This window comes from Podarcis erhardii (assembly GCF_964252035.2).
Source record: "Podarcis erhardii genome assembly, chromosome: 1".
In the NCBI taxonomy this organism is placed as follows: domain Eukaryota; kingdom Metazoa; phylum Chordata; class Lepidosauria; order Squamata; family Lacertidae; genus Podarcis; species Podarcis erhardii.
The window spans coordinates 73,336,206-73,361,436 of NC_138497.1; the positions used below are offsets into that span (position 1 = coordinate 73,336,206).

General features: G+C 40.4%; 1 protein-coding gene across 3 annotated transcripts in view; it reads right to left on the bottom strand.

Annotated features, from left to right (window-relative positions):
• The window catches only part of ABCC8 (ATP binding cassette subfamily C member 8), a 70,642-nt gene extending 46,107 nt beyond the window's left edge, over nt 1–24,535 (bottom strand). For 2 of the 3 annotated variants that reach the window (XM_081840104.1, XM_081840103.1), the window contains exons 1-14: nt 24,233–24,535; nt 21,987–22,128; nt 19,256–19,377; nt 17,462–17,628; nt 16,557–16,799; nt 15,842–16,033; nt 11,528–11,692; nt 10,756–10,911; nt 8,835–8,969; nt 8,247–8,409; nt 3,501–3,541; nt 2,065–2,210; nt 1,209–1,314; nt 508–618 (exon numbers count right to left, since the gene is read on the bottom strand). In XM_081840104.1, the coding sequence (XP_081696230.1) occupies nt 508–618; nt 1,209–1,314; nt 2,065–2,210; nt 3,501–3,541; nt 8,247–8,409; nt 8,835–8,969; nt 10,756–10,911; nt 11,528–11,692; nt 15,842–16,033; nt 16,557–16,799; nt 17,462–17,628; nt 19,256–19,377; nt 21,987–22,128; nt 24,233–24,443 (2,100 nt within the window). In that variant the 5' untranslated portion in view covers nt 24,444–24,535. The remainder of the gene's footprint in view (nt 1–507; nt 619–1,208; nt 1,315–2,064; nt 2,211–3,500; nt 3,542–8,246; nt 8,410–8,834; nt 8,970–10,755; nt 10,912–11,527; nt 11,693–15,841; nt 16,034–16,556; nt 16,800–17,461; nt 17,629–19,255; nt 19,378–21,986; nt 22,129–24,232) is intronic. The other variant, XM_081840105.1, reaches the window with a different exon arrangement.
• Nucleotides 24,536–25,231: the final 696 nt, after the last annotated feature.

The following is a 25,231-nucleotide window of genomic DNA, read 5'->3' on the forward strand; positions in this document are numbered from 1 at the left end:
GAGTGAAGGTTAGTAAGTGAGGAATCATACAGCTGGAGGAGGAGATGCTTCTAAAAAAAGTGTCTGCCTGAAAACACTACCCTCTGGACTAGAAGCCTTTCACTAGCTTTTGATGTGTGAAGACAATGTCAATAGAAATGCAGACCTGCGTACTAGCTCAGAGACACTATTATCCACTCTCACACAATATTTTCCAGTGTCAAGCTCTAGCATCAAAAGCAGATTCTAGTTTGATACCTGACACAAATTATGCTCAAAAACATCTTGAAAGCTGGGCTAAATTAGAACATTTCAAGAAGATCCATTTCACAAACTGATAACCATGCTACCAAACTATTTTTATTTCTATCTTCAAGAGACAGATAAATACCACAATCTTTCAATGAGAACTTACTCCTCGGCAGTCATGGTTTTTTTGCTTTCTAAATGCAAATGTGGGTTTTCCAGGCTCTAGAACTCTGAGCTTATTAGTAACAACATTATTAGAAAGAGTGACCTTATTACCACCTTTACACAATAATCATCTGCTTCTGTGGTGCTAACAGGTCTTCTTAAAGGAGAGCTGTAATTGTTCCAGTCCTCTCTGGCAGGTCTCTTACGGTTAACAACTTTGAGGGGCTGTGCAAGATCAGGAAGACAGAAATACATGGTGAGTGGTGACAGGACTGTGAAAGAACCTTAAGCAAGAGTGGACAACGACTTGGTTTTCTGGTGCAATCATTAATCATGACTGGGGAGGGACTGAGGGGAAAAGATAGACCAAACCCCTTCTAGAAATGGTTGGTAAGAAGCAGAGGAGACAGGTTTGTGTGTCAATCAGCATTGTGCAACTGTGCAGTGACTGCCTGGCTAGCCGACCCTACAGACAGCAACCACTGCATACACTAGGCTCTCGAAGCCAGTAACAAATTGTACATTTGCATGGGACTGGTTGGGTCGCCTTCAGCCTCTACTGCTACCTCTTAACCATTTCTGGTATGGATGGGCTTTCTCCTCCCCACTTGATTATGATAGTCAGTGCCCCCCCACTCTATCCACTGCTGGCCTTAAACAAAAATAGTCATGGTATAGTCCTTGGCTAGCTTTAAGATTTTGCCAATGTAGCTATTAATTAATTACAAGGGAACTGACAAAGTTATTGGGGTGGTTCACAAGAATTAAAGAACGGGAGGTAAACATTTGGCACACAATCCAGTATTAGCACTTACAACTGCCTGGTATTTGCTGTGGTTGTCCTTGCATCTTGGCTCTGCACATTTGTCATGTTCCTCCCCTATTTCTTCACTTGAGAGAAATTCACTTAACTTTTGAACGCTACGAAAAGAGGGAAAAGGTAGTAAATTGAGGAATACTTATACATTGTGCCAGTTACAGTAACAGTGCGCATTTCAGAATTCCCATGGTACAGTGGAACCTTGGTTCTCGAATGGCTTAGTTGACGAATAGATCAGCTCTGAAACGGTGAAAACCCAGAAGTAAGTGTTCCGGTTTTCGAACATTTTTCGAAAGCCAAATGTCCAAGCGGCTGTCGGTTATTGTTTCTGGGGTACCTGCGCCAATCGGAAGCCTCACCTTGGTTTTCAAACGTTTCAGGAGTCGAACGGACTTCCGGGATGGATTAAGTTCAAGAACCAAGGTTCTACTGTATAGATATTATTCTCAGAAGAAATCCTATAACTGTGCACAAAGCTGTAATAAAAGTGTAATGTTTTACTCCAGTAGCTCCAGTACAATTGGTGGGCTCAAGGTCTAATGCCTTAAACTTTACATCATCATCATCATCATTATCTTGTGGTGATACTACTTTTGTCAAAGGTGTCCTCACATTGATTCCCCCCTCCCCCACCTGCACCTGAAAGCATATAATTCCATATAACTTATTGCATGAGCTGGTAACATAGTGGCTATAGTGGCTGTATATGGGGTGGGGACACTTACTATGGGATGGCCTTGAAAATCAGTGAGTCTAATTAGAGTGCAAAAGCATTGGACAGATACCACAAGCTCTTAAACACTGCAGTAAGAAGCTTCATATGTAAGACAGAGGCACTCCAGAAACCCTACCTTACAAGAGCTTTGACTGTGGATCTAACCACACTGGAGAGCAGGAACAGTGGTGTGACAAGGATGTGAAAGAGGGAGAGTGAAGCAAAGGCCACCGAAGGAGAAAAGTCAGCATTTTCAAACAGGTGGGCATGGACCACAAATGTCTTTAAAAGAAAAGACAGCAAAATAAATTATTTCAGCCACCTCTTATATTAAAGGTACAAATGCAGTGAAAATATTTAGCTGCACTTCAAAAGCCCTAATGATCAGGAGGAGACATTATGCAACTAAGCACTGCAAAATCTGTCAGGCAGACTTAATATACATTTAACTATCAGCTATAAATACAACAATTATATAAGAGCTTTCCCCATTATAAAAGCAAATAAAGAAGAAAAGAATGCATATTGAAGAAATAGAATTATGTCCATCTGAAAGTCCAGAGCAGCATAAAGTTACTCTCAAAGATGCATCTTGGAGCAGAACTAAGGCAAGAGTAATATCGATGGATGTTTGTGGTTGCCCTAGTACAATCTATGCATGGTAACAAAAGTCTCCAATTGGATTCCCTTACTGGATTGGCTCCTGCATGCACCAAAATGGTGCCATCTAAAGGAAAGTGTCAGTGGGAGTGGCCTGAATCCATTTCTTAGGTTCTGTATGGCCTGTGTGTTGTAGAATAGAATCAGTTACAGGGGAGACAACACATCTTGTATGGAGATTACTTTCTAGAGCAGGCACCCCCAACCTGCAGCCCTCCAGATGTTTTGGCCTACAGCTCCCATGATCCTCAGCTAACAGGACCAGTGGTCAGGGATGATGGGAATTGTAGTCCAAAACATCTGGAGGGCCGAAGGTTGGGGATGCCTGTTCTAGAGCTTTTGAAATAACGTGGTAACTGGTCTGTGTGTACTTAGCCATCATCACTCTGTCAGCTTACATGATAAGAGGACAGAACTTAAATATACAAGCACAGGAGGATGCTGAGAGAACAGTGATACATGCTGCAAAATGTATCATTGGAGTGATGTCCATATTTAAGATCCAAACAGGCCACTGAAGATCTAAACAGCAGTAAGATCTAAATATCAGTAAAGTGATATTACAGAAATTCAAGAAAAATCTATTCATACGTAAAATAAGATAAAGTACACACACACACAGTTCCCAAATAACAAATTGCTCTCCATTGTGATTTAACTCTCCATGCTTTCTGTAATTCTGCATACACATAATTGAACATCATTTTGTGTCACATCTATTTCAGTTTTCAAATGCATCTGTTGAAGGACAAGATAGCAGTACATAAAGTTACCGTAATATTTTATTAGTAGAGTGTAATTTAAAATGAACTAGAGAAGGAATAATGCATTTGTAACCAACAGAGGGCTTTGTAGCTACACTCTTCTCTAAATGTTACAATATATCTACATTTTTAAAAGTAAAATACTTACTATAAGAACAGCTGCAATAGGTATTGCTGCATTCATGAAAACTGCAAGTAAAACAAATATATTTTACCGATTCTTTCAATATACTTAAGCTTCATACATCTCTACATGCATTTCACTTTTGTATCTATAACAGTTCTTTCTGGTTTTCTTTTTCTTTTTATCTGCCTAGGTTTCATCCTGTCTTGCTTGGATGCTGCCCTTTTAGTTAGGATATACTGGAACTGTCATAGTGTTTTGAGTTAGTGGGGGATCCCCCAGATCCCTGGGTGCCAGGTTCCCCCCTCCTAGATTCTTGGATGCTGGGGTTTAATCAGAGCTGAAAAGCTGAGCTTGTTTTTCTGTCAGACAGAGGGACAAAGGGAGATGATGGCCCTGTCTTTAATCCATCTATAGGACAAAAGACCCTGCAGGTAAACAAGGGGGAGGTTGCCAGGGCAATGTGGGTGTGATGCCACACAGAAAAAGTTGTCCCTTTACACCAGGCATCTCCAAAGTCCGTTTTGGGGGCCTAATCCGGTCTGCCGGTCGATTTAATCCGGGGGTAAAATCCTAAAAAAAGCTTGGCAACTTCGATCCTAAAAAAACTAAAAAAAGCTGAACAACTTTGGTTGGCCCTCACGTATGTTCACTTCATCATCAAATCTGGCCCTCTTTACAGAGATGGGATTTTTTTGGCAAGGTGTTATGGGAACAAGAAGGAGGAAATAGGGAGGAGGCTGGGAGCCATAACTTTGGATCCAAGCTCACTGAAGCTAAGAGAGAAGCAATGAGGGACACTCCTGGGATGTAGTGCTCCACTGAAGGCTCCAGGTGTTTTTGCAGGCATCCATATGCCTCAAGAGACAATGGAGTGCACCTCTGGGGGTGAAGTCAAACCACCCTGTTAACAGCACTGAAGTGACTGTAAATATGTGTAAACTAAACCAGACATTAGCTCCATAGTGCCTTGATTCCACAATGGAAACTCAACACAGGGCGAGTGCCTGGTACCTCCTGGAATTTTGCTGCCACTCAGCAGAGATTGGGGGTGGCATGTAATTAATAATACAAATGAATAATGGCAATAAAATAAAAAGTAGTCATTTCCTGGAAACATTAACCTGACCTTCTGTGTACCCAGAACACAACGGCTTTCCCACTGTGCCTAGTCAAATCACTAGGCGTTTAGAGGTTATTATCCCCAGATGGCTGGGGAATGGAACAAATGCTTTTTTGCCTTGGGTTCACTTTTAAATTTGTCATTAACAAAAATTATCTCCTGTAGTGTGACTAATTATTCCTTCATAAGCATTGCCCAAACCTCTTACTAATTTGAGCAAGCAGTAACCATGTCTAATTACGGTACTCAATGTATCTCAACAACAGAATGAATTTCTGGTGTTTTGTTTGACTTCTTGGTTCATTCTGTAATCTTGTTGCAGCAGCTAAATATAAACAGGAAATGTTTCAAAATTGAGTGAAATTAGCTGCAGATTGTGCAGAATGAGAGATCATCACCAGCAATACAATCCTTCAGTCTTCAATAATAATATAAACATGAATCTCAATGTCCTTTGATTTGATTATGTATTATTTTACATGATCACCATCCATAAAATTGGAGTTTCCACATCACTGTTCACACTTACTTGGAAATAAGCCCATTGAATATCTGAATAGACATGCATATAGGACTAACTGCACATAAATCAGAGCATGGTGTCAGCCTCTCAGATCAGCTTGCCATCAGTTCAGAGCTGCCAAGCACTCATATTGAAAGCTGGCACCACATGCCCATGTGGATGGTAAGGGTCGGGGTTCTAAATAGTTGCTTAATTTGCACTGTCATTTAAACATTATTTATTGTGTAAGGTTTGGGGCAATCTATATGCTAAGAGTAAACTTTATGTGCCCTCGTGTGAACTGGTCCAAATTCTTGTTGGGTGTGTGTGAATTTACATGGTAGCATGGTTCCAAAGGAAGCTCTTCCTGGCATGCACATACTTTTCAGGACAGGCATATGTGGGCAGACATTTACCGTATTTTTCGCTCTATAAGACGCACCAGACCACAAGACGCACCTAGTTTTTGGAGGAGGAAAACAAGAAAAAAAATATCCTTAATCTCAGAAGCCAGAACAGCAAGAGGGATCGCTGCGCAGTGAAAGCAGCAACCCCTCTTGCTGTTCTGGCTTCTGGGATAGCTGCGCAGCCTGCATTTGCTCCATAAGACGCACACACATTTCCCCTTACTTTTTAGGAGGGAAAAAGTGAGTCTTATAGAGCAAAAAATACGGTAAATATTGCATCAGGGAAGAGAGTTTCAGCCACCAGCCACAGGCATTTAAATTGGCCCTCAGAGGCTTGCCAGGAAATGCAAATCAATTACTGTACTATTAAATGTTTGTCTCCTCGTTTTCACATTATTTCTTTAAGAACTTGAGATTCTTTCAGACCTGGTTTCATTGGCAAATGCAAAACACAAATGCAAAACCACTATAAATTATGGATTGTAAATGAAACACAATTTATGTCTATCATTCTATTTATACCTTTTTAAGTGGGGGGAAAACAACTATTTCTGTCTCCCTTACATTATCAAATTCTGAACTGGTATAAAACCAGTTTTTTCTTCAGTGACAGTCCTGATTTAAATAAGCAAGTGACACTGACTAGTGACTCAGCTATACAGCTGCAACTAAAAATATATATAAAAAATAAAAAAGTTGTCCAGTAGCACCTTAGAGACCAACTAAGTTTGTTCTTGGTCTGAGCTTTCGTGTGCATGCACACTTCTTCAGATACCGACTAAACTAAAGCTGCAACTGAAACATTTTAAGTGTGCTTTAAGTGCAATATACAATGTGACACTAGATGGTAATGGTGAGCCTTATGGAAAATTCAATGTGTTTTTAAAAGCACTTTTTTAAAAAGCACTCTCATAATGGTTTTTATATGTGTGTAGATTCCACCTAAGTGAGACGCTGCTGGACTAAGGCTGAAGGAAATGTGCTTATAGTTCAAAAATAATGAGGCCAGTGACTTCATGCTCAAACCTGCCATATGAGTACAGCGGTACCTTGGTTCTCAAACTTAATTCATTCGACTCCCGAAACCATTCGAATACCAAGGTGCATCTTCTGATTGGCTGCAGGAGCTTCCTGCACTCAGGCAGAAACTGTGGAAACCGCATCAGATGTCCAACTTCTAAAAAACGCTTGCGAACCAGAACATTTACTTCTGGGTTTGCGGTGTTCGGAAGCCAATTTGTTCGACGACTAAGCTGTTCGGAAACCAAGGTACCACTGTATAAATTTTGTTCATAACTTAAGGCTGTGATCAGGCCCCAAACACGGAGAGAACCATATGCGCATACAGTTTGCATGAGGGTGGCCTCTGTTCCTACCTTAAAAGGAAGATGCATATGTCAAAGCGCATGGCCTACTGCTGTGCTTCTGTTCACAGCCAAACATATTCACTGGGGGCTCATCCAGACCTCCTTTTGCGCCAGACTTTCTAGGCACATGTCTGAGCTTTAAAATTCTGTGTCCAATCAGTTTTTTGTTTTGTCCTGGCAGTTTCCCCGGACAACTGGCATTTTACCACTGAATTGGAGCCAATGGCAATCCATAGAAAACCGGATTGCCCTTTGCTCTGATTCAGCATTAAAACATGGGTTTTCCTGGGGAAAGGACTAGGACAAGAAAACCAAACCAAACCCTGGGCATGTGCCTAGAAACGCAGCAGAAAAGGAAGTCTGGATGAGCCCTAGCACTGAGTGGATCAACTGAAAAGGACTTTAATCGTCAAGGCCATAGTGAGCAGCTCTATACTATTTGTGGCAATCATTTCTGTCTCAGATACACCCATGTTATAAGGCACAGAGGCTGGATCTAGACACATCCAAAAAAAGGTTTCAGGAAAATGCGTTGAAAACCTCATAATGGGAAATCACGTTGGCGAAAGACGGAAGTCTACAGCACCATCTGGTGTCACAGTGTTATAACACATTTAAAATGCTTTTTAAAAAAAAAAAAACTAATGTAGCTGAGTCCAGACACATAATTGTAACATTTAAAGAATGAGGTAGAAATAATATAATATGTGAACTCTTTAATTTTTCATGATGGTCCCATGTTATATCTTACAAACATTTCTATACTGCCTTCATTAAAAACAATCCCATAAAATAATAACCCCATTAGTATTTTGAATCAAGATTTAGTGTCATAAATTTATGACACTTGTACTAATTCAATATCTTGAAACTTTAAAGCATTGCTTTTCAAAAAGCAGATACATGTAAGGGCAGTACATTCCAGGAAATTTTACCAACTATCCTTTTCTCATGGGAGTCAGCTACATGGATTTCCCCCCCTTCTTTGACCTCAACTGCTCAGAAAGTATTAATTATACTGCAAAGGGCATAGGAAAGTCAGAGGCTAGGGTATATATATGGTGCTTGGACATGGACCTTTAATTCAGGGACCCTGCCTGGAGAGAATGGAGGAAGGGTAAGTATAGATAAACCCAAACTCTAGTTCAGACTCTAGTTCCTGCATTCAGTTGCCAGGAGGTTCTATACTTAAATGGATTGCATAAAACTTTCCCAAACACAATAAAATGTATTTGTGCTACTGGCAGTTCTGCTGGTATATTAGAACTGGAAATAGACTCTAAACCCTGCAGCACCTTTAAATGGCAAGTGCACTCATAGTTATGCTGAGACAAAAACTGATCCTGGGACAAAGTCAAGCAATATACTTACTTGATATGGAGGTATAGAGAGCAAAAGCTCTGAGGCTAGTCATTTCTTTTTGCCGGGTTTCCTCCACACTGCTGTGAAATATGTGTTCCCAGGCGTAGAGCTTAAGGAGTTTTATGCCTCGAAGCATTTCATTTGTTTTCTTAAGCCTCTCATTGGAATATTCCTGAACCATTGACACAAACATTAATTTAAGGAGGATTATTGCAACACTGCAGCATACTGTGTTATCTAAGGATACACGCTATGCTAATACAAATTGACTACAGATGTTCTTGCATGCTATACACAATATAGAACTTGCGTGTTCTGCTTTCCAGTAAAACCCATTACTTGCTCTTCAGTTTCACTTTGATATCTCTGGATGGGAGGTTATCCTTGCACATGGAAGTATTTATGTGTATTTAATGTCAAAGAGTTTTATGCTGCCTTTCAGCATAAGCTTACAGGATGACTGGAATAATGTTGACAGAACTTACCTTGAAGCAGAATTTTCTGTGTTGATATTACGCAAAGCATATTGTTCCTACAATAGTGTATCTGCATGGACATATACCCATAACCTAAAAGGACACGCCTGAAAAGACTTACCAATGTGCTTCTTTGAGCTTGTGAAAGTTTTGTGGCTACAAAGTACTGAACAGGTGCAAGCACTATGATCACTGCAGCTCCAATTAGGGCACTGATTCCAAGCAGGTAGTAGAGTAGAATGACTCCTACAATAATCTGGGATAACAAAAAAGAAAAAAAAGAAGGGACACCATATTTCCCAACCAATACAAAGTAAAGAATGACCAGGAGTTGGATGCTATTAGGTAATCTGTATTAAGGGACAGAATTTTAGCAATCCATTAGTCCCAAATCTGACTCAAAAGTCTCATAAACTCCAAATCTTCATTGAGACATTACTACAAACAGCACTTTTGGGGGTGAACTACTGTTAAAAATCAAAATGATTCACTCAATATACAAGATTTTATAGGTTGCGGAAATGTTTAGGAAAAGAGTTTGAAATTCCCTGAAGCAAATGATATTGATTTTAAAATCTAAAATTTGCTCTAGTAGCAGCAGGCAGCATCTCCTGAATTCATTCATTTAGCCACCCATTAGGATAGGAGTAACAAAAACAATCTATCATTCAAATGGAACCCTGAGGCTGAGAGATCCAGCTTGCTTCTGAATAGTGAGTGGGAAGCTAAACTATTCCTTCCTGCACAGCCACCTTCCCTTCAAAACAAAAGTGGCAAACATTTGTTTGAAAGCATGCTTAAGAGCATGTAGTCTGGCTCAGCGGTAGAGCATCTGCCTTGTATGCCGAAATTTCAGATTCAGTCTCCAGCATTTCCAGGTGGGACTGGGAGAAGCATCTGTCTCAAACTCTGGAGAGCATCTGCCAGTCAGGGTAGACAATACTGAGCTAGCTGGACAAATGGCCTGACTGTATTCAACAAAGACAAAAGCATTTTTAGATTGCATGTTCTCAAAAACCACAAGAAGTTCAAATTTCAACTGTCCCAGTTGACACCTGTCCTATTGTATGTTCATATACATGTACAGTCGTACCTCGGAACTTGAACGGAATCCGTTCTGGAAGTCCGTTCAATGTCTAAAACGTTCGGAAACCAAAGCTCCTGCAGCCGATCGGAAGCTGTGGAAGCCCCGTTGGACGTTCAGTTTCCAAAAGGACGTTCAAAAACTAACACTCACTTCAGGTTTTTGATTGTTTAGGAGCCGGAACAACATTAATAGTTGAAATGTAGCAGAAGTTGGTGAGGTAGCAGAGGCAATGAATAAAAATAGGCAGCTGCCACTTATTGACATCCAAGGGTTAAGGCAGCCACCATATTTTTACCTCTTTCAGACTAAAAGGGCAATCCAAACCCCAACTACTGAGTGGTGATGCTTTTCAGAACACTGTGGCCACTGCCATATCTGCAGTCCTGCTATCAATGGTGGTTGGGCAAGAAGAGCAGAGGTAGGACAATCCGTGAGCCATGACTGGACCCAATGCGCTCATGTGATGGCAGCCAAACTGGCTCAGGAGCCAATGGCTCCAAGTCGAGCTAAACCCCTTCCCCATTCTTCCTTTAGAAGGCCCCATTTGGTGGCTTCTGCTGGCTGCTGCTGGAGGTGATCCTGCTGGCGGCACTTTCACCCACCCTTTGGGTGGAAGGCCACCTTAGCCAGGCAGAGGCAATTCTGCTTCAGCTCAGTACAAGGGCTTATTACTGTTACTGTTACTATTACTATTATTATTACTCTTGCAACTTGATGACAAGGAGCCACAGCTTTGTTCTTTCCTCAGGTTATTTTAAATAACAACCATTTTTTAAAATAGACGTGCATTTCCCCAGCAACAATATTTTGAATATCATGTGTCTCTATATCCCAGTCTCTCTATCCTACACAAGTACTCTGTTGTGCCACATACTGATTCCCTGTAATAACTCTCACACACCAAATTTATCTCCATTTACATGGACTAAAGTAATATGGACTTTAATTTCCTTACCTGCACTGGCATAGCCCAAAGGTTAGGGCACAGGAAGAAAAACCACATCAGCTGGTTTGTATCTATAGCAACCAGGTTACAGATCTGACCTGAAGTCATTTCTCCCATGGACATGTTGGAAGTTGACAGCCGCATAATCTTATTGTAAATTTTAGTCTAGAATGAGAAATTTTTTATTTAAGAATTTATAAACCATTTCCCACTTAAATGTTTTTGAGCTGGTGTACACATGTTTCATGTGATAGAATAAGTGGCTTTTAAGCTTACAAATAAAGAATGATTGCTTATTTGAAATATAGGGTATTAATGGTGTTTTATTTTTAGAGTACAGGAACACAAGCTATGTTTAATAAGTCAGATGTCATCAATCACAGAGGACCCATAAGACAGCTGCAGGCTTCTGTAGGAGAAAACAAGGATATGAAATATTGTCACATAACCAGGAGACTATAGAACAAAGCAAAATAAACTTAACATCCTGGCATGTCAGGAGAATCCTGGCATACCTGGAGATAAGGGATTTTATGGGATATAGATTATATTACTTTAAATTGAAGCATGATTCTATTTTATGCACAAATCAGATACTGTCCATATGGTTTATTATTTTTCAAAAAAAAATTATTTTTTTTGACCCAAGTTTGTTTAAACTTTTCTTTCTTTCTTTTTCTTTTGATTGGTGGAGTTTGTTAGAAACATGCTCCTTTACTCAAAAAGTTAAGAAGTGATTGTATAGCCCATTAGGTAAAAGTTTCTGGATTATCTGAAATACCTGTATTGCTCCTCTTAGGTTAATTCCTGTTTCAATGGCAACATAGTACGATGCTTGGAGAAAAGTTCTCTGCAACAGAAGGGCAAAGAAAAGGAGGACTGCCAATACATAAGCATTGGCCAGGAATTCTTGGGATGAAATGAAGTAAACACCAAGTATTTCAGTCTGTTGGGGCGGGGGGGGGGGGGGAGAAGAAGGCAATTCAGAATTAATTTTGCTTTTGTATAATTCTTTATATAAATAGAGTTCTCAAACATTTGAAACTGCAACAATGACTTGAATAAAATATTTCAGCGATTCAGACAATCCTTTTATTGAAATGAGAGACAATGCTAGGAAGAACCAAAGAGAAAGTCAAGACTGAAGACCAAATGGCAGGTCAGTGTTGGAGAACGCCAAAGCTCAGAAAGATAATGATGTCCAGAAGCCCATGTATCCTTTCCTGTCCAGGAGGATTCAATGGTCAGCCCGGGTGGGTGGAGTCCAGGACCTAGGTGGTTCTCCAGATGCTCTTGGACTACAACCCCCACCATCCTTGACCACTGGCCATGCTTGCTGGTGTGGATAGGAGCTATAGCTATAGGAGTTGCAACCTCCAGTCTGGTAGCTCACCATATATGGGACCCACACCAAATCAGAACCTCTGGAAGATCCTGACATGAGTCCCCAGCCAAGGACTGTCCATACTGGGTTGCCACCTCAATAAAGTCCAAATGTGAGTGTTGAGAAGGTGACTATCTGATCATAGCAATGAGATCTTCTTGGCATTCCTAGTCCTTGAACCATCTGTCTCCAGGGCAGTACAGAGAATAAAATTTAAAGTATATCTCCCTCCCTACATGTATCCAGCAAGGCATCATGTGATAAATAGTCATTATAGAACACAGTACTGTAAATACTCAGAGGAGCTCTGAAGTCTCCCTTGGCCTATCCAGAACGATGCAACTTTGCAATCTGAACACAGACTTAGCCAGACAACCTTTCAAAGATATGTATCTACTTGCTTTTCTTAACAAGATACATGGTATCTTTCAGAAGCATAAAACATAAGCTTTAAATCTGGAGGCAAGAAATTTAGATATTCTCAAAATTAAGCCTGTCATGGCAGTTAAAAATGTAGCAGCTCTTTTGAACATTTGATCTTCATAGATGATTATATATAACATGATCACTTGCTGGTTCCTCAGCAGTAGAAAAGCAATGTTAAACACAATGAGAGAACGGCAGTGACAGAAGCTTAGCATTTGAGGTTTACTTGTCAAGACTTAAGTAGCTGCCCTTGAGAGATGCTAAGGAGACTGCATGTGATGTGGTATTAGTTTTTTGGTACAATACTCTTATCAAGAATAACCTTGAGAAGTAGATATTCAAGAAGACCAAGTTCTCCAAGATGACTTTGTTTCACTGGCTATTGGAAAATGAGAGCATTTTTTTGGAATGTTATATACTCAGTCCTGTGCCTGCATTAGAAAGAGGTTTCCACAGTGCTCAGCAGTGCTCTGTTTCCCTTCCTCCTCCCTCAGCATCCACCTTGGGAACCTTCAATATCTTACTCCAGAGAGGAAGAAAGCAAGAGCTAGATAGCAATAAGGGAACCAAAAATCCCCACAATGACCCAACATCCTTCATGAAGCCGTGTACTTGCACCAAGAGAACAAAGGGGTACACAGCTCTATTGAGCCCCATGGAAATCTTGTAATGTGTAATTCTTGTGCCCATAGGGGGCTGCACCTTGCTTATAGAATCTGATCAGATAAACTGATGATCCAAATTGCACATAATCTCATCAAATTGGGGAAAGATATGTTCAAAACCAAGGTGTTTCATGTTGGGGAATAAAGGACACATAATCCTTTATGATTTGTGGGAAATTATTCAAGATGGTGAAATAGACAATTCTGTTAGAATTTGATTAACCGTCTGAGAAGCTGTTAACCCTGGTTTAAATGGTAATGTTATTTACTATATCACTTTTCCTCCCTAAGGTAAAAGTTTGAAAGTTTGTATCCTTTCAAATATATGTTGTTTTGATTTGGCTAGCAATCAGCTTCTTTGTGTCTCAAAATCTATTCCTGAACTACTGACAAATTAAAAGTAATCTATAGATATATGAATGGTATATGCTTTTATTTTAAAATGTATTTTGCTTAAATATTTACCTACGCCAGGGGAGAGGTAAGATCCACCACAAATGATGTGATTGAGATGAATACATGTTTAAAAGGCATATGAGAGGAATGTGACATACCATCAATATGCAGAAGGTTAGACAAATTACACTGAATTCTGATATCAGAGAATATTTTTCTAGGTGGACATTTATATTAATGTAAAAAATGCATAACATAGCAGCTATAATAAAATTTCATTTAGTCCAATTCCCTATGAACACTCCTGACAGGAAGTCATCCAAGACTTTGCTTGAAAACTTCTAATGAGTCTGCCACCTTCTAAAGTAGCCTGTTTTGTTGTTGAACTGCACATACTAGCATGGAGTTCTTTCTAATACAGTGGTACCCCGGGTTAAGAACTTAATTTGTTCTGGAGGTCCATTCTTAACCTTAAACTGTTCTTAACCTGAGGTACCACTTTAGCTAATGGGGCCTCCTGCTGCTGCTGTCGCACCACCACTGCACGATTTCTGTTCTCATCCTGAAGCAAAGTTCTTAACCCGAGGTACTATTTCTGGGTTAGCAGAGTCTGTAACCTGAAGCAAGTAGAGTGCAAGTCCCACCTGCAATGGTATTTACATGCACCAAAAAGAACTCTTCCCAGGTAGGTTACCCAACTGTATCTTCTGATCAATTGCATGGAAGAAGGGACAGTTCTATCACCTGTGGCTGGATATTGAGATCAAGGGTTTTAGTCCCATACACACTGTAAGCATTAACTAACTTATCAATCCCATAATATTTGTGTTATCTCTACAATAGCTTTGTGAATAACTTTTGTTAAAATGTAATTTTCATTGTCTGCACCTTTTTCATTTTATTTTCCTCTGACTTCAGTGTTTAGAATCCCAACCTCTGCAACTACAGTGGTACCTCAGGTTAAGTACTTAATTCGTTCCAGAGGTCCGTACTTAACCTGAAACTGTTCTTAACCTGAAGCAACACTTAAGCTAATGGGGCCTCCCGCTGCTGCCGCGCCACCGGAGCACAATTTCTGTTCTCATCCTGAAGCAAAGTTCTTAACCCGAGGTACTATTTCTGAGTTAGTGGAGTCTGTAACCTGAAGCGTATGTAACCTGAAGCATATGTAGCCCAAGGTACCACTGTATGTGCATACCGTATATATCGGCAACTTAGGAAAATACTTCATGCATCTGATGGAGATGAAAGCTTTTGTAGCAACAGATAGTACTTAGTCTTTAAGGTGTCACAAGGCTCACTGTTGTTTTTGCTGCAACACACAATCCTTCAGGTAATATGTTTATTTTTCATTATTCAGCAATGAATAATTTCTGGGTCAATATGCTGAACTTCAGTTCTTGATGCTTCCCAGCTACAGCATAGAAAAGGTAACCCCTTGAAATGTCTCCAGTAAGTACACTAACATACTGAAGGAAGGATGAAAACAGCAGCATATTGATTGATTTAGAAACATAAAATTAGTTCTTCATCCCCAGCATAGGATATCCATTTCCATTCCATTATGGCAGAAGATGCAAACCCATTAACAACAGTAGAAGTCTTTCAATCAAACTGGCTTGTTTATGGGTCTTTTAAAAGAGACTGTGATGCATTAACTAGTAATAAAAACACACCATGTTGTTAGTACTAATTCATAACCACATGCTTGCTTTGGCTCTGTATTCTGCAGAAGAACTGCTTCCTCCTCCAATCCCTGCAGAGTAACCCAGAAAATCTGAGTCTTCATTTTTTTTATTGAATATAATGTCGTGAGATAATAGCATCCCCATGTGTGCTTGTATTTTATCTTTCTAAAGATTCTGATGGAAATTCTTTGTCACAGTGAAATCTGCTTTTTTGTTACTTCTACTTAAAAAGATACTGTTTAGAGCATCTTCCTTTCCACTCTTCAGCTTCTTCAGTATAGAATTTGAGGTGCTAATCTATAGAAACCTTCCTTGCTTAAATACATCCCTGCTCAAGTTAGTCATGTGTTTAACTTTAACACTTGGGCCCACAAAAGCATGGGGTTAACACGGTACTATTTTGTTTATGGCTACCCTTTTATTGGCTTAAATGCCACATTCACCTTTGGCCAACTGTGTAAGAAAGTGAGCTTGACAATACTATGTTAAGAGAAGGCTAATATAGAAGTTAAATAATAACAATACAAAAATAGTACCTTGGGGTGGAAGGTGTTGTTGCTGTATTTTCCAACATGGTGAACAATTCCAGAGATACACAGTGGGCCAGCAAATCCAAGCAGATCTGCCAGAATACGGAAAGTGCTGCTTAGGACCAGTGGTCTTCCGAAGGCATTACAAAGGGCACGCCAGATAGACTTGGATCCTTGTGGATTTGGAGTGTTTTTATTCTGCAATATATATAATTTAAAGAAAAATTGCTTTGAATGGGAAGAATGTAATATTCCAAAGTGATAAATGACATTCACAAATCATTTTCATAAGCCTCCCACTTGACTTACCAATTTATCGTTAATTTTTAAAGTACCTAAAATTTACTTAGCACCTTACACAGCTCTACCATCTAAAAGACATAGCACAAAAGGAAAAGTGGGGGGAATAAAAAACACAAGCAAATATGCACCGATGGAATAATTGTGCTGTTACAAACAGTGCATTTAAAGCTGAGCCAAAGAAACAAATACTAGTAAAAAATTTCTTACATAAAAGGATTTTAGACACCAAACAGTTTGAGAACATCGTGGGCCAAATTTCCAATCCTTATTCATTTTGATAGGTGCTGAAGAGAAGTGAGACAGTTTTCTACCAGATTGTAGGCATGAGCATTCCATGGCATGCATAGAGCTCTTCTGCCTGCATTCATCATGTTTAAAGCCAGAAACACAGTTGTGGGTAATCATTTTCTATTCATACCTTTGGAGATTCAAAGGCCTCATTCAGGCGCATGTAATTTGTCAAAGCTCTCATGGCAATAGGCAGCTTTCCTATGGCTTTCAAGTCTATTGGTTTCTTGTGAGCTGTTTTAATGAATGCATTCATCCACCAGTATGTTCCTTTGGACAACAAATTCACAAAAGGTTGCAAGAATCTGACTCCAAGATCCTGAAGGTCCTCAGGAGGCTTAACTTCCTTGGGCGTTTTGAAAAAAACGTATCTCTAAACAAAGGCAAAAAGAATCTTAGGCAAGTCAATGGAGAGGGGGGCAGGAATAATAGGATACTGTAATATGTATTGTCCTCTGTCCAGGAGGACCAGGCTGCCATGGATTTTAAGGCATGTATTTTCAATTGATTCCTCACCTTCCAGTATCTCAATGCTTGACAAACAGTACAGTATAGATTTGGCAGGGTACTGCTGTGTTTCTGGACAGAACATATTTCTTAAGCAATATTTTATCCAGGGAGTCAGAATTAAAGGCCATCATGGACAGGATCCAGCAACATTAAACACATTCAAATTGCAATTACATCTTAGTAGTGCTGCATACTATAACTTGGTGCTACTGATGCTCAAGGAGATGGCAGAGGAAGGGGAAAGGAACAATGTCAAATTACTTGAGCTTAATTATAACTAGCATGTTGGCTTACAAAGCTGTATATGGCCAAATTTATTTTCACCAGGAGGCATGAAAAAGAACATGACTGAATTGAAACTGACTGGATGTCATTCTAATATTCCACCTCCTCCTAAGAAAATGTATATGGAAACCTATATTCATGGGACTTCAGAAATACTAGTACGTTCAAGATGCAGTTACTAATGGACAACATTAACAACTTTGCTTTTAACCATCTAAATTATTAGGAAATGCAACTTACCCTTACCCTGATGACATTAATTTCTACAAGAAGCAACATTCCATAAAGAACTACTAAGAATCCTGTGAGGCAGAATCGAAGCTGGCGAGGTCCAATATTATTATCACAAAACTTTACAAATTTGATGGTTTTGGTTATAAAAGCTAAAGTCCAATAGACTAGCAAGGCTGTTGAAAGAAGAATAAAGCACTGATCAGAACAGCACTTCAAAGTTAAAGAAGGCAAATAAAATTACAAGATTGTTCAAGGGATCTGTCCTGAATATGTAAGTGTTTAGCAAATTAGATTTCTATAATGTTGGAAATTCTGAAGTTTTGACTAAGCTTACAACCACAAAGATAAGTAATCAATATAAGCATTCTCAGGCATGGCTACAGTAACTGTCTCTGCCAAGCCTTCATGTGCTGTACTGTAATTTGCCCTGTAGAGCAGAGAATTTTTGCAATGGCACCAGAACCTGAAAAGAAAAGGTTTAGTGGGTGTATTGAAAGGCTTGCCACATGGAGGCAATCACCTTGGGGAGGAATGACAAGTGAGTTTGATGTATCAGTCTTCAGTATATTGATTGTAAAATAATTAATCAACAGTCTTATTTAACATCCTTGTGACTGCTACACATGCCCAAGCACAGGCTGTTGTGCTGTTCACAGGAACTACAGGCAGCTAGTAGCTTGATGTATGTGCCAGTCAGATATAAAAACCCAAGGCTTTGGCAGAATTAGAATTGTGAGTTCAGGTTCTTCATTTGAGTGTGGGCCAGGACACAGCCAGGCAAAAAACCCTACATGAAGCAGTGCTAGTGGGGAACAGTGGACTGTGGAGAGAAATTGTGATCTGGGGAGAGTTATAGGAGCCAGAGAGAAAGACCCGGAGGGCTTTATTTTGCTGCAGAGCTGAAGTTCTTCACCATATTCTTAGATATCAATGCTATAGAAGAACAAAGTGATCCATCTTTTATTTAGGTATTTTAACTTCAACTTTCCAAACAAAGCACAGCTTCTTGTTCAGCAGATAAGACTAAGCATTGAGTTGTTCAAATAGTTAAATAAATACACATAGGAAGTGCTGGTTTTCTGACATTCAGTCTCATGAGATTAGACAGGAAAAAATGGTCATTTTCCATTTTCTCAGAGAAACATATGGGCCAAACAACTGTGGAACTATTCACATATGACACAAATTTCCTGTCAAGGGATGAGATGACTCCCATAACTATTCCCAAGGAAGCTACTTGCATCAACAGTACAAACAAAGACACTATTTGCCAACAATTCCAGGAACATCAATTCTGTGGAGCTATTTTTTAAAAATTAAATTTATGATTGTCAAGAAAAATATCAAAGCAGTATGTGTATGGTGAATAACAGCCATGTGGCCTTAAAGCATTGGTGTTTACAACAAATAGATATTCTGGAATATGAGGTGGGACATAATTCTTAATCATGGGCACAGCCAAAGGGGAGGGGGCAGGGAGGGACAGTTGCCCCCTCCCAAATCAAGTAAATCAATGAAAATACTAACTGAGGTTCTGCCCCCCTAACATAAATCCTGCCTATGTCCATGTTCTTATTAAATAATAAATGGGGGGGGGGAGAGTTCATTTCATCAAAAATACTAATACTTGAAATCAGCTTTGTTAGTGGGAAACAGAGGAGAACAGTACTAGTAAGCTTTAGTTAGACAATAAAATTTCAGTTGGGGGGGGCACTGAAGTGAACCTCCAGCAAGACCTAACAGACCTTTTCCTCATAACATATTCACAATTTCATATTTTTCTGTATTGTGGGTACATACCTATTAATAACTTTGGAAAATTTGATGTTTCAATGTTGTGATAGTAAACAATTGATGTGATGGCTGCTAAGAACGCCATTCCAGGTGGCATGTACAGGTGCAAATGACGAGATTCTGAATCCCTAAGTATAACAAAACACATTAATCAGAAGTACCCTGATGGAGAGTACCATGTTTGCTCTGAAGCCTACATAAAGACCCAAAGTTATTTGAACAGAGATTATGATAACACACAAAGGAATGCATGTACGGTTCAGTCACTCCAGGTGCTGTGTGTGCGCGTGTGTGTGTGTGTGTACGTGTGCAAATACACACATAAAGAGTTCCCACTCCTAAGATACAAGGCTGAAGCCCAGTGAGTGGTCCCCCCCCCAAAAAAAATAGATGCAACAATGTTAGCTTTCCCATCTTTCTTTTTCAATCAACATGGAATTTATTATGTTCATGATTCATATGAGGACAGAGAAGAAAGGAAAATTTCCACGCATCACTTTAATTTTCAGTTAGGGTTCAGGCACACTTGCCCTTGTCCTGCCACTTTCCCCTGGGAAACCTGATCTTTACTGCTTCATCAGAGCAAAAATCAATCCGGTTTTCTCTGGATTGATGTTCGCTCCTTTTTCTTTTTTCTTTTTTTGCTAAAGAGTGGGTTCTTTTGTGGAAAACATTAGCGGGAAGGGCAAAACCCCTCAGACATGTGTCTAGAAAGCACGGGATAGCAAAAAAACACTTGGACCCATGCTGGATGAGCCCCAAACTGAATGGCAGCATAATCCTATACATGTCTCCTCAGAAGTAAGTCCCACTGAGGGAATGGGTATATCATTGCAGTCTTAATGAACTAATTACTGACCAAAAAGTAAATCAGTGCACATGAAGATTTTATTCCCGTTCATAGTAAATTTGTTTAAATGAGAATATGATTGCATTCAGAACAGAAATAGTTTTATAGCTTTATTTGAAATATGTTATACAACAACACTGGTTTAAGGGGCTTCCCACCTCTTTCTCTCCCTCCCCTTGACACACATAAGCAAACATAAACAAACACAATCGAAAATAATTCAAATGTGTCATAAGCACTCTGTGCAGAAAGCTCCACTTTCAGTTTGATTACCCAGCTGGGCAGAAAGTTGTATTAAGCAAGATACAATTGTCATAAATCAGATTGTGTAGACCTTTGATTATGTAGCAACTGCCTTGCTAGATCAGATCAAGGGTCTGTGTTGTCCAGTATTAATTAATAAAATTTTAAAATGGTGGACCAAATGCATTTGGGGATTCTCAGAAATACTATGAGCTTTTCTGATGACAGTACTCCCCAGAGCAGTGTCAGCTTGGCACAATGTATTCTTAAAGTGAAGGGGGGGGGGTCTGGCAAAGGTATGAGTCCAGGTACAGTGAGGAAGCCAGCTTTTCACTAGAATTGAATAGAAAGGCTATAAAATTCTATGCAGTGTGTTCATAGTGCATAAAAGAATAGACAAGTTTTAAAGGCAGAAACACTATCTTTCATTTAAGCAGATATATGTAGATGAGAAAGGTTTTCCCAAGGATTTGCATGGATTTCTTCAACCTCTGTTCTAAACCTGCCACCATTTAAACTCCCTTATATTGATTGTAAACACTACCAGAGGCCCAAAGGAGCCCAGAGGAATATTGAAAATTTAACAGTTTGACTGCTAAAGCTGTGAGTATACTATGCAGAAATTTGTCAGGAAGATATGAGCAACAGAATTTTTTATTATGTGATGTTATCTCAAGGACTGGCTGGGTGCCAAAGCCTAACATAACCTTCTGCTGCCAAGCAGACTGTTAAAAAGATAAACTGTTTGGGCTTCAAGAAGCTGTTGTAATCCCCTTTTGAATTCACTGAGTTACTTTCTGTACTGCTGATTGCTCTTCAGATGCTCTTCGGTATGTGCTAGCATTTCTTAAGTACAGGGCAAGAACTTCGGATAACAACAGACATTGGCTCTGATACGAACTTTCTTTCTGTGAATGGGTCCAACTTAACAGTCCTCTAATGGAGCTTCTCCCCCTTCCCCTTGCAGACTTCTACAGCAGTCTGCAGCCTCTTGCTCCAGGGAGACCCTTCAAAATGGCATTCCCACAAATGTGAATGGAGGAGCAACTTAGGATCCAAATAAATGTTTGAAATAGCTGCTACTCCAGGTTTGTTTAAGCAGCAAAACAAAATCAACAGGCATTTCTAGTAATTTTAGCAACATTTTACATAATTTAAAGTATGTCATGATAGTGCTATTGGCTAAAATTATCTGAATCTCCCAATGCACAATGTATCATGTTGAGTTTTTTGTTTTTTAAGGGGATTTGATGTAATTTTTATAAGTTTGGGGCTCCCTTTCAGCTGCTCTGCTTGACAGAATAGTGCAATGAAGGGTCTCATCTTGTCTCTGACTCTGGATTCCTATGATCTTTTTCATCCACAGAGGATGCAGCAAATTTTCACAAGAGAATTGGCAAACGGACAGACTGAACTGGCTAGCTAAAGATAATTTAGAGTGTATGTGTATTTGTACACACACATTCTTGGCGAGGTCTTTGGAATATCTGACACAAGTCAGTAGGTTAATCACCTCGAACACAGATTACATTTCTAACAAGCAGAGTTGGCAGTAAACAAACTTGTGTATAGCAAGTTGCGTACAACTGCGTTAAAAATGGGAAAGTATTGTGAAAATGGAAAAAAATCCAATTATGTACTTACCCATCAGACACTATACCCTCAGCTATTTCACATACCAGCACAAACAAAAGAATGAAAGTCAAAATCCAGCGTAAATTGTGACCAGGAAAATGAAGCCAAGTACTGTGGTGGATATGAACTTTGGAGCTTTGACTTCCCCATCCTAAATGTAAGAAAGCAAATAATCACAATTATCCTGAGAGTTTTGTGCAGAAAAAGTGAATTAAAAAATGCATGCCCCTGGCCATTCTGAACTGGAAATAGAAGTATAGATCTTTTGCTTTTAAACATGAAATGGAAACAAAGTTAGAAACAAAACATTTGTTTAAAACATCATAATTGCATTAAGGGTCTAAAATAAGATACAAATGGGATCAAATATCCTTTATATTTAGATTCTTGTAATCTAGTTAAAAACTAAATCAAAGCAAGAACTCTGAATTTGCTCTATAGTTGGAACATCAATGTATATATGATTGAGAAACTGCACACTAGGTGCTAGTTCCACTTAAGTGAATAAGAAGGGGCTTTCCACACTATTAGTGTAAACATACCCCAGATTCATTTTAGCAATGATTTGCATGTTGGTGTTTAATGCAATAGACTAGGACCTAGGAGACCCATGTTCAAATCACCATTATGTTATGAAATTCACTGCCTAACCCTTGGGCAGTTACTATCTCTCAGCCTAACCCACCTCACATGCAGGGTGTGATGATAAAATTGTGTGAGGAAAATGTATGTCCCCTTAAACTCCTAAGAAGAATGGTGAGATATAACTAAATATCCCTCTCCCTCCCCCCCCCAATCAAAAATGTCTCATTAACTTCAGTAAGACTTACTTTCTAATCAGTGGGTTTGGGATTACAGCATTTGTGCAGTACAAATGACTTTCTTGTGTTCAATATTATATAGAGTGCATTGTGTATTTTTTCATGGAAAGCCAGTCATACTGCCTAGTATATTAGTTTCACCTGCATAGGTTATCAGTTTGTGCTTCTGTCTAGGCAGGAAATGTATTTTCAGAATGGGAAGGAAGTGTGGGGGAACCTCACTGGTACATTACTCACAAATATAACACCCACAACAAAAAGTGGAAGGTAGCCTGGGGTTATACATCAAATAAGTTCATATGCTCAAAATGAGTAATCAATCTATACAATTAAAACTTCTTTAAAAACCAAAGGTTTAGAAAATGGTGGTGAGAGGAAAGAGCTATAGCACTCTTTCTAGCAGGTGGATGTGATACTTGCAGAATCAGAGTCCTCACACCATCACTGAATGGAAAAAAATTCATATTGTCTGAAGTGCTTTGCATGATCAGACAATACACTTCTTGAAGTAAAAGACTGATTATATGGAAACACTGGAAATTATCAACAAGCCAGTCCTTTAGCTTTAAGGTGAATAGACATTGCCAAAGGACATCAACAACGGTGCTGAATTTGTGCATTTCTCTTACACAGCCCTTTCAGTATTCCTCTTAAAAAAGAAGTCTAGAAAATTTATTTGTTTTTTTAAAGCAGCATTTGTGCCATTATGTGTTCATGACCTAGAACTCTGATTCAGACTAGAGTTCTATTGATCTTTGGAAGAAGGCTGGTATAGAAATTGAATAAATAAATAAAACACAAATACATAAATGAATAAAGAAATAATGGTTCACAAGCATGACTGGTAGCATGCCAGTTAAAGTTAGACATTGCCACTACAAACTACTGCTGGACCAGTAAAAAAAAGTGCACACCTAGTTTTAAACTAGGGAACCTATTTTTTAAATAACACAAGCAGGTCCACTGCAGCAGTGCTTTCTTCTTTCCTCTGTTTGACTTAAACCCTAATATGTTTGCATCCTCTCCTCTCCATAACCTTCCTTGACTTCATTCAGCCCTTTTTCAAGGCACATACGATCCATGTTCTGACTTATTCAGGACGCCAGGCAGTTGAGCTAGGTCTGCAAAAAGATGGGCTGCACTTCACACCTGCCCCCAAATAAGTGAGCGGGGCGAAGGCATTTCCTGCTGCCGCCAGTGCTTTTCCTAGGAAGATGCTCTCTAAAGCCTTTGCGTCCGAGCTAGGGAAGGATGCTGCCCCTGCTGCTGCTGGGGAAAGCAGGTCAGCATCGCTCAGCAAACACGTCGTTGCTTCCTTCGCCTGTCTGCTCGGATGGATGCCTGCGAATGAAGAGGCTCGGGCGCCGCAGACCCGGAACGCGGGAGGGAAATGTCCGCCCGGCGGCCCCGCTTCCCCAGGCGCCCCTTACTCACCTATGAAGAGAATGGGGAAGGTGATGAACAGGAGGAAAACGTGAGGCACCACGTTGAGCGCGTCCACGAAGCAGCCGTTGTTGAGCACCCCATTGTTCACCTGGTAGGCAGCCGAGTTGTTCTCGCTGCCACAGAAAGCCAAGGACATGGTGGTGGTGGTGGTGTCCGAGGGGAGCAGCGTCGAGGGGAGGGGAGGGGGGGAGGCGGACATGCACAGCAACAGACCAGGCGCGAAGACGCGAGCCGGGCCCCGGGTCCTTTTCCCGCCTCTCTACCTGAGCTATGCCGCGGCCGGCCCGGCCCCCTCGCGCGGCGGCAACAAAGCGCGCGGGAGGAGCCGTGAGAAGGAGGCCAGATGCGCCCCCTCAGCTCTGGAGCGCGCGCGCGCCGGGTGGAGCGAGGCGCCCGGGAATTCCCCTCTATCGGTTTAGCCGCGGTCGAGCGGCTGAGGAGAGATGGTGCCGCTGGGACAAAAGGCTGAGGCGGGAGGAGGTGACGGGAGCGGCGGGGAAGCAAATGCCGAGCGCGCTCCGGCGACGGAGAAGGCGCTTCTTCTGGCTCCTCGGCAGGGACCGCAGCTGAGAGAAAAAGGAAGCCGCAGTTCGGTACTTAAAGGAGCCGCCTCCGCTCATCTGTCAGAGAGGCAAATAGTCGCTCTCTCCGCTTCTTTTCGGAGAGGGTCTCAAGCCTGAGGCCATCTGGTGCGCGGGAACGCGGAAAACCCTCCGTCTTTCTGTTTGTAAACATTTCAAATTCTGCCCCCTCTCCACTGTCTAAGGATTTCCATCATTCCCTTGGCCAGAGGACGCCTAAAAGCCACCTTTGCGCTAGAAAACTAGAATGAAAACTAGCAGCTGAATTATTTATTTTTACCATTTATTAAAGCTGTATACCGCCCTATACCCGCAGGTCTCAGGGCTGTTCACAGGATAAAAATCACAATATAAAATCACGAAATGCACAAAATAAAAACAACAGCCCAACAATCCCCTCCCCCTA